The following is an 8,420-nucleotide window of genomic DNA, read 5'->3' on the forward strand; positions in this document are numbered from 1 at the left end:
ACCCAATGTCTGAGTGGCAAGCTCAGCCCCAACACTCTGCTGCTCCTAGAACTGCAGGGTGGGTGGATGGGCCCCAAGTGCCAGTTCAGGACTCAACCCAGCTCAGTGTATCCTGGGGCTCCCAGTTGTCAGTCACAAGAGGGCCTAGGAGGGGTCAGGTATCAACTGGTGCCTGTGAGGCCCCCTTCAGGACTCTTGGACCCCAACAATCACCTGAGGGGAGACAGAAGAACTAAGATGGGAAGTGACTGTTCACATTTGTGCCCTCAGCACGGGCCCAGAGAAAGCCTGAGTCAGCTTTGTCTCTGCATGGACATGCACTGCCTCCCTCCACCCTGACACCTCCCAGAGATCAGGCCACTAGCAGATCCAAGACTCAGGGGCCCAGCCTCAATGGCACAACGACAAGCAGACACAGACAGGTCTGTGACACACAGTCCTTTATTCAGGTCTGACTTTCCACGTCCTGCAGGAAGACTGTCCACCGTGTAAGCCGCCAGCACCCGTGGCTATCCTTGAGTGACCCTTGCCCACAAAGCACCTACAAGAAAAACAAGCAGGGATAAAAACGGGACATGGCAGCCTGCAGGTGGGGGGAACACCAGAAGCCAACCAGACCCCCACAGAGGATGCCACCTGGCAATGCCAGTCACAGCGGAAGGGCCCCAGACAGGGAGGGGAACAGAGGCTGGACCACACCTGCCACAAAAAGCGCTTACAGGCAGCCAGCATCAGGTGGGGCCCATCTCCGGCACTCACCTTGCCGGCAAACGGCTCCAGGTCAAGGCCTCCTGGGATGGTCACTGCCATGGTTGAGCCACCTCTCCCTGGGCTGCAGCTCGGTCCCCTTCACCCTGCCAAAGCAAAGGTACGTGACGCCCAGTGGCCCCACAAACAGGATCACAGCCGCCCCCTCCCCGAAACCATCCACAGCTCCTAGAAGGGTCTCAGCTAGTCCACAGGCCCAGCATGGCTCAGACCCACGGGCCCACGCCACGTTCCACCCTTAAGCAGAGCCCACTACCCGCTGGGGACGGAGCTGCTCCGACATCGGTGTGGGCTCTGGGGGAAACCGATGGTGGCAATGAGACATCAGAGAATGCTACGTTTAGGAGTGGCTTAAGGAGGTCTGGAAAAGGCTGTCAATTGACGAATAAAAAGTCCAAAAGGCAGGGTGTGCGGTGGCCCCTTCCTGCCTACTAGCAAGGCGTGACTGTGCCCCAGGCCGCAGGCAGGGAAGGGCAGGCGGCCGGGGGCAGCTTTTACTTCTAGCTTGATTTAAAAAAAAAAAAAACAAAAAAAGGAAAAACAAAAAACCAGTCAAAGGAACATTCCCCGGGTGTGTGACTTTACTTTCAAACGAGCTCTCAACAAGAGAAGGGAAGCGGGCAGGAGCAGAAGGCGTTACCTCGGATTACAGGGCTATTTCCACATATGAGCTAGCCAAGGGAGCGGCTTTCGTCTCTGAGGTTTCTGTTGGGCGCAGAACACTGCTGCTCTCCAAGGGGCCGCGGCTTCCAAAGGCTAGCGGAGAACGCTCAGAACTCGTAACGCAACGGCACAGCTAGCTACTCGATCCGGTCCGCCTGTGGTCGCCCTGAGCAGGGTGCTGCACTCTCTAGCCTGCCCCTAAGACTACAGCGTCAGGGTCAGCCTCACATCCCACATGTCCGTCTCTGCTGGGCTACCTGACCCCGTCACCCTCTGGCTGCTGCTGCCAGAAGCCTCCCAAGGCTGCCCAGCGTCTACACTGCCCACCCTGTCGCCCGCCTTACTTGCCCCACTGACAGGGGTGGCCGTCGGCTGTTCTAACAGGCCCGGCCAGCATGAGGCCAGGCCAGCATGAGTTCTCCTCCAGCTCTGTGCTGCCCGAGGAGGATCTAAGGACCTGCTGCTTCACAAACTGCCCTGTCTGCTCAGGTCTGACTGCCACGAGTCCGCAGCAGGAAGTGTGTTGTGCAATTAAAGGGAATTGTCAGAGCAAGGTTCATTTCAGACGGTCTTTTAATCGGCTTCGTAAAGCCAAAGAAAACTGCGTACAAGAATTCCTTAACCACTTCAAATACAACATCAATGGAATATGCATACGTCTTCCAGTAAAAAAGGACAATATAAATAAACATTTTCAAAAACCTCTCGGGGAACACCTGCAAGTCTACTGTGGGTCAAATACAGGAAAGAGTAGAAATACCTTTGTGCAGACGGGACGGAAAGGCAGGGGCCGCCGTCCTACCATGCTACACTCAGAAACGTTACAGAGTTGGGAAAAAGCCACAGCTTGCTCAGCTTCCGATAAAGAGTGGATTCAGAGTCCTCTCCGTTTCAAAGAGCAGGGAATCGGGGTACCCAAACATCACAGGGCCATCCCCACCAAAAAGAGAAACAAAAAAGCAACACCCCCTCCCTCCCCCAAAAAGGGAAAAAAAACCCACACAAACCCCACCGATTTAAAAAAACACATGGCTCATGATAAAAAGAAAAAAGTAAAATCCGAAGTGCTTTTCAAAACGTTTTTAAAACTTTTAAAAACGAACAGCGCTTCCTCAAAAAATTAAAAAAATTAAAAAAAATTAAGTCTGCTAACTAGGCCATCGGGGGTCAGAAGCTGTCAGGCTGCGTTTGACAAGATCAGAACTGATGTGACTACAAAAGTGGAAATACAAGGAGGTGTGTTCACTACACATTAACGATTCAGCGAAGCTCCCAAAATCTTTAAATATACAGCCATTGGAAGGACGATCTTGAGCAGGAAGGATTTTTACTCGTTGTGTGTAGCTGAGGACAAGAAGCAAGTACAGTGTAAAGGCACTGAGGTCAGCGACAAGATGCAGCATTTCACTCCCCGGAGGCCGAGCCTGGAGGCGGGGCCTGGACCTCGAGAGCACCAACCCCCCGGCTGAGGGCGGCCGTCTCCGGCCCCCACATGCACTCAGGCCGGCATGCCGGCTCCCTCTCTCCCTTTCCTTCTGGACTTGTGCTTGGCTCTGCTTTTGCTTTTTGTTTTGTGGTAGAAATGGCTCCTGGCACCAAGAGGAAAGATTGGTTTCTTAGGGGCAAGCACAGCGGTAAGATCTGAGCGTGAGCCTAAGTCACTCGCAGGGGCGCCAAGGGGCACCGGGCTCCCACCGCAGGCCACATAGTGTGGCGCCCTCGGAGCCGGCCTTACCGTAACTGTCATAGCTGTCTCTGTAAGACCCGCCAGAGCTCCGGTCACCATAGCCGCCACCCTGACTCCGGCTGGGAGAAAGACACATGGAGGTATTAGAGAGGACCTGTGGAGCTGCTGGCCTCCAGCCCCTGCCAGCCCACTCTCTGGCCACACCTACAGATGACCCAAAGCCGCATCCCACCCAAAGCCCTGATCGGCCACTTCCCCTCCCTGGTTCACTTGGATCTCCCTCCCTGACACCAACTGGCATCCCTCACCTGCTGTAGTAGTCTCTGGAGCCTCCATAGCCCCCACTCCTGGACTCGAACCGGCTGCCCCCGTAGCCACGGTCCCCTCCTCCTACACAGACACGAACAGGCCAGATGATGGTGTGAGCACAGCTCCTGCCAGCACTGCCACCACATGCCTCTGGCCTTATGCCTGGCACTCACCTCTGGAGAACCCACGGCCCCGGCCTCGGCCGCCGCGGAAGAAGCCCCGGCCCCCAGCAGAGCCACCTCGGTACCCGCGGGACCGGCTGTCGGATGACTTCCCAGCCTGGTCAACTCGGATCTGTCGCCCATCTACAGACTGGAGAAGAGAGAAGAGGTGGCTAGTCAGCCTCCAGTCTGCCCACCCACAGGGTGGTGCTCTGCCAACCCCACCATCTGCCCCTCACCTTCCCATTCATGGCCATCATGGCATCCTTGGCATCGTCGATGTTCTCGAAGGTGACAAACCCAAACCCTCGTGACCGCTGCGTCTCCCTGTCTTTCACAACCACCACTGTACAGGAGAGAGACCTGCAATCAATGCCTAGCTCTCCCCAGGACCAGGCGCGAGCCAGCCCACAACCAGCTCACCTTCAGAGATCTGTCCATACTTGGAGAAGACCTGCTCCAGAGACTGCTCGTTGGTGTCAAAGCTCAGCCCTCCGACAAAAAGTTTGCCTTCGTCTGATGCCATGATGCCTGTGGCAGACACAGCCTCAGCCTCCCCGCCCGTTTTGTTTTATACAAACGTCGTGTGCTCTGGGAAGACGTCAAAAAATCATTTTCCTGCACCTATGTCATCTCAAATCTATGTCCAGGGCTTCTAAATTCAAATAAATCTGTTAGCCACCCCCCCGCCCCCAACACACATACCCCACTACCCCCCCCCCCACGCCGAAGGCTTCCTGGGCAGAGCCGGGCCTCTCAGCCCCTGTACAGCAAGGTGGATGCCCCTCATGGCCCCTTTAGAGCTGAGAACAGGTATTCTCATGCGGAAGTATCTAGGGACAGGAGTGCACTCTACTCTCTCCTTTTTGCATAGAAGGGGCTTAGGTTCTTCCCTAGCTACCCGAGGGACCCACCTAACCTCTCTGTCGGCTGCTGGGTGGGAAGGTGCTTTGTGTACTGAAGCGGGCCAGCTTTGTAAACAGGACCTCTGCAGGGCCCGGGGAGGGTGCGCCCAGGGCGCGGTGACCCCAACTGGCCATTGCGGGGGAACCAGACGGGAGGGGCGAACCAGCGCGGAGCAGCCCCCAAAAGAGCGGCCGGGAAGAGACTTAGGGCCCGAATAACCGGGCATGCTCCCCCTCGAGCGACCCCAGCATCGGAAAACGGAAACTTAGGATCGAGAGAAAAGAGCGCCGGGCTCCGGAGCCCCGCCCCGCCCAGGCTCCGCCTCGCGCGCATGCGCACAGTGCACGCCCTGCGCCACTCCATCCGGGCACTCGGGCGCTCCCGCCATTTCGCTGGGCGCAGCCTAGAGCCCGCGGCCGCCATTTTGCGGCAGCGCCCCGCTCACCAGCGGCCTTAGCCCGCGGGGGGCACGCCCTCCGGCCGCCGCTCGGCCCCGTTCCCCGCTGCCCTTGCCGCCGGCGGGGCGGACGCCAGCCTTGGCCCGCCCCGGCCACCGCCCCCTCCCAGGGGCGTGCCGCTGCGGCCCCGCCTCGCCTGGCCTGCCGAAGCCGCCCGCCGCCCGGGCTGCTCGGCGCCGGCGTCGCCAGGGCCTCACCACTGAGCTGGGCAGGTCCCTGAAGCAGGCGAGAAGACACAGACGAAGTACAACAACTCGAGCCTCCTAACGCGCGAGTGAAGGGGGGGCCGCGGGCGCCCGGCCTTATATATGCCGCCTCCGGGCCCCGCCTCTGTGCCCGCCCCTTGAGCCACACGAGCCAATCCGGGGCGCGGATGGCCGACGTCGCGCCTCATATTCATGACTGAGGGGCAGGGCCAGCTCCGGCTCCGCCTCTTCCGCCTCGCTGGAACCAGGAGCGGTGATTGGCGGGGGCGTTCCGGCCAGGAGGCCGCAGTTCCCCGTCTGCGTGCGCGGGGACGGGCCAGCGCGCTGGGGGCGGGGCTGACCCACTTCCGCGTGCCCGCCCCTCCACCCCTCGGCCTGAGGCGGGGAACAAAGGGGTCTCCCGCCGCTACCTCCAGGGGCCGTAACCTAGAGGGGTTCTCGGTGTCTACTGCACCCCGACCTTAGCTGTACTCCAGCAACTGCTGACATCCCGACCTAACTGGGATCCCAATACCCACCCAAGCTCTATCCCCCAGACACCCCAACTTCATCTCTACCGCGACATCTTTCTGGTACCTTGCCCACAAAAACGGCACCCCAGTATTCCCAGGAACCCAAACCCCGTGGGTACACGGCTTCACGCGATCGACCCCAATGCCCAGCCTCGCCCCAGCATTCAGACGCATCTCAATTTATGTGAACCTCAACATTCATCAGTATCCACGTCTTCTCAGTACACAAGACTTTGGTCGTCACATCTTCAGCCAAGCCAGTTTGACTACAAACCCCAATAGGCAGCCATACCTATCTCCCTACCAAGCTCAGACATCACCTGAGCCCAATGAGTCGCCTATGTCCCAAAAATTGCCTGGCGGGGTATTGTGCATCTCAGTCCAGGCCCCTCAGCATGCTCCCCAACGCTCAGTTCAGCCTTCGACCCCCTGCCAGCAACAAGGCAGCCACCACGGGATTCTGCACCCCCACAAGCTGCATGCTCTCTCCTGGGGGGGACGGTCAGGGGTGTGCTCTGTTAACACCCCTCTGACTTGCCTGTCTTTTCAGAGACATCCGCTGTTGAGGTGGAGGTCCTGGAGGGTCCTCAAGACCTCTGCTATCAGGGGAACTAGCTCTGTGGGAACCCTGCCGCTCTTGTGGCTCTGGACCCTCCTGGAGTAAGAGAAAGTAGTACAGAGCTCTTGCTGGTCCAGACCAGTGGCCCAAGGTACAATCCTGCCTCCATAAAGCTTCAGGGGGCGACGTGGACCAGAGACCCTTCCTTGGAGCGGACCCCAGACGAGTTCCAGCTTCACCCAGACATGTCTCTCAGCCACAAGTGGGTCTGGCTAACTCTCACAGCAGGGGATACAAGGGCGAAGCCAAGGTCGCGGGAATCCCGTCGACTCAGGGGCCCCCTCCCCTTCCATGACCCATCCTCGCTCCCTCGGCACCGTGCATCCCCACGCCACAGCCCGGCACGTGAGTCCCAGACCGCCGTGGCAGCAGCTCCTGCGTCAGCCATGCGCAGAGAGAGATGTCAACTCTCGGCCCCACCCGCCACCCATGGAGGGGGGCCCTGTACCCACCCGAGCCGCCGGGAAGCCCGGAGGCCTGGGGACAGGTAGCCCACCCTTTCAGTCAGAAAGGGCTGCTGCTCGCTCAGGACCAGGCCAGGGGGCTCTGTAGCAGCCCCGGTCCAGGGGCGCCCTCCATGTCCCCTCCCATTGTTCTCTGGTTCCTGGTTTCGTGCAGCGCCCCGCGTTCATTCATTCTTTCTGCCGACACATGCTTGTCAAGCGTTTACTACCAGCCCCCTCCATGTTGGGCTCTATGTGAACCTGCAGAGGAGTTTGCCTGTGTCCCGTGACGGTGAGGGGCACAGGGGGTTACCTGTTGCCCGGAGCACCTGGACTGTGCCGGGTGTCTTCCCTGCGTACCTGGGCCTCAGGTGTGTACCTGTCTCGGTACCTGTGTCTCTGTGGTTACCTACGTCTGTGTGTACCTGTGACTCGGCGTATACCCTGCACTGCGCGTCGCTGCGAGGGGCTCCCAGGGGTCCGAAACTACCCTTATCTCTGTGCTTCCTGCCGGGACTGCTGCATCACGCGGGCCCTGGCCCGGGCGTGCTCTGCGCTGCGGACACTTGGGGGCGCTGCGATCCCGCCCCTCGCTCAGGCCGCGCGACTCGGCCCCCCTGAGTGGGTGGGAGAGAAGCCCCCTCCCCCATCTCCTCCAAGACTGCCAGTGCGCGCAGCCGCGGGCTGGGAACACCGCGACCCCAGGCCAGTGCTCACACGGAGGCCGGAAGGCTCAGGTCTTCTGGCCCGGCCGGGCTGAGGGTGCCCGCGCGCGGTGCTCCTCTCCAGCCTTGGAGCCTGGGGCGTTAAGCCGGGGGTTCCCGGGTTGCCTCATCCACCAACGCACCCCTTCCCCAGACCCGCCGTTTCCCCGCATCCAGCGCGACCAGGGACCACCCCGTGGGTGGTGCAGGCGTCGCCTGGGGGATGGGGCGGGGCTACCTGGCTCTCGCACCGCCCCTTCCTCCCTCCCCGCGCGAGGTGGGGATTGCGGGACTCCGGGTCCTTTCGCAAACCCGGCTAATAAGCGGGCGCGAGGTGATAATGAGCGTCTGGGCCCGGGACGGGTGTGGCCGGGGATGAAAGGCTCGTGGGGGGGTGGGCACCCCGGGGCCGCGTAATTACCGCCCCCTCCCGGCCAGGCGGAGGCCCACGGTGCACCTGGAAGCCGCCGGCGGAGACGCAGACGTGGGGCGGTCCTGGCCCCGACTCGAGTCCGCCAGGCCGGCTCAGAGGCTCAGATCCGCAGGGACCAGCGCCAGGGTGGGGGTAGGAGACGCGGACGTGTGCGTGCGTGCATGCCCGTGGGCAAGCAGATGTCGACAGGGACCCGTGGGTACACAGGTGGACAAGCAAAGCTGACTCCAGACGTGCTTGGCTGGGCAGCAGTGGGTGGGTGGGTGCAAGGGCACACAGGCATGGAAGGATGTGTGTGAAACCCAGGGCACTCGTGTGTGGGTGGGTGTGCACATGGTCGTGAGTTTGTGTGAGAAGCCACAGGTGTGTGGGTGTGTGATGAAAGTGTGTGCATGAAATCCAGGACACAGGTATGTGTGTGCACTAGGGTGTGGAAGGGTGTGTGAAACCCAGGGCACTCGTGAGTGTGGGTGTGAGTGCCAATGGGTGTGGAAATGTGTGAAATTACTGGTGTGTGAATGAGTGTGCATACAGGTATAGAAGTGTGTTTC

General features: G+C 60.2%; 1 protein-coding gene across 3 annotated transcripts; it reads right to left on the reverse strand.

Annotated features, from left to right (window-relative positions):
* Nucleotides 1–423: 423 nt before the first annotated feature.
* CIRBP (cold inducible RNA binding protein) lies at nucleotides 424–5,284 on the reverse strand. 3 transcript variants are annotated; one of them, XM_077121355.1, is made up of 8 exons: nucleotides 5,150–5,284; nucleotides 4,012–4,179; nucleotides 3,828–3,934; nucleotides 3,601–3,739; nucleotides 3,427–3,508; nucleotides 3,167–3,237; nucleotides 760–854; nucleotides 424–541 (listed from the first exon to the last, which is right to left on the reverse strand). In XM_077121355.1, the coding sequence occupies exons 2-7, from the start codon at nucleotides 4,112–4,114 to the stop codon at nucleotides 850–852; spliced, it is 507 nt and encodes a 168-aa protein (XP_076977470.1). In that variant the 5' UTR covers nucleotides 4,115–4,179; nucleotides 5,150–5,284; the 3' UTR covers nucleotides 424–541; nucleotides 760–849. The 3 variants fall into 3 exon arrangements, with proteins under 3 accessions (XP_076977470.1, XP_076977469.1, XP_076977468.1); XM_077121354.1 differs by lacking the exons at nucleotides 424–541; nucleotides 760–854 and adding an exon at nucleotides 1,987–2,775; XM_077121353.1 differs by lacking the exons at nucleotides 424–541; nucleotides 760–854 and having other exon boundaries at nucleotides 2,790–3,237.
* Between the last annotated feature and the right edge of the window lie 3,136 nt (nucleotides 5,285–8,420).

This window comes from Tamandua tetradactyla, chromosome 11 (genome assembly GCF_023851605.1).
Source record: "Tamandua tetradactyla isolate mTamTet1 chromosome 11, mTamTet1.pri, whole genome shotgun sequence".
Classification (NCBI taxonomy): domain Eukaryota; kingdom Metazoa; phylum Chordata; class Mammalia; order Pilosa; family Myrmecophagidae; genus Tamandua; species Tamandua tetradactyla.

Bases quoted from the DNA above. Each gene is read 5' to 3' on its own strand.
- CIRBP (XM_077121353.1), bottom strand. From the start codon at position 4,114: ATGGCATCAGACGAAGGCAAACTTTTTGTCGGAGGGCTGAGCTTTGAC. The intron at 3,935-4,011 runs GTGAGCTGGTTG...TCTCCTGTACAG, and splicing joins GTATGGACAGATCTCTGAAG to TGGTGGTTGTGAAAGACAGG. The intron at 3,509-3,600 runs GTGAGTGCCAGG...GTGTCTGTGTAG, and splicing joins GGGCCGTGGGTTCTCCAGAG to GAGGAGGGGACCGTGGCTAC.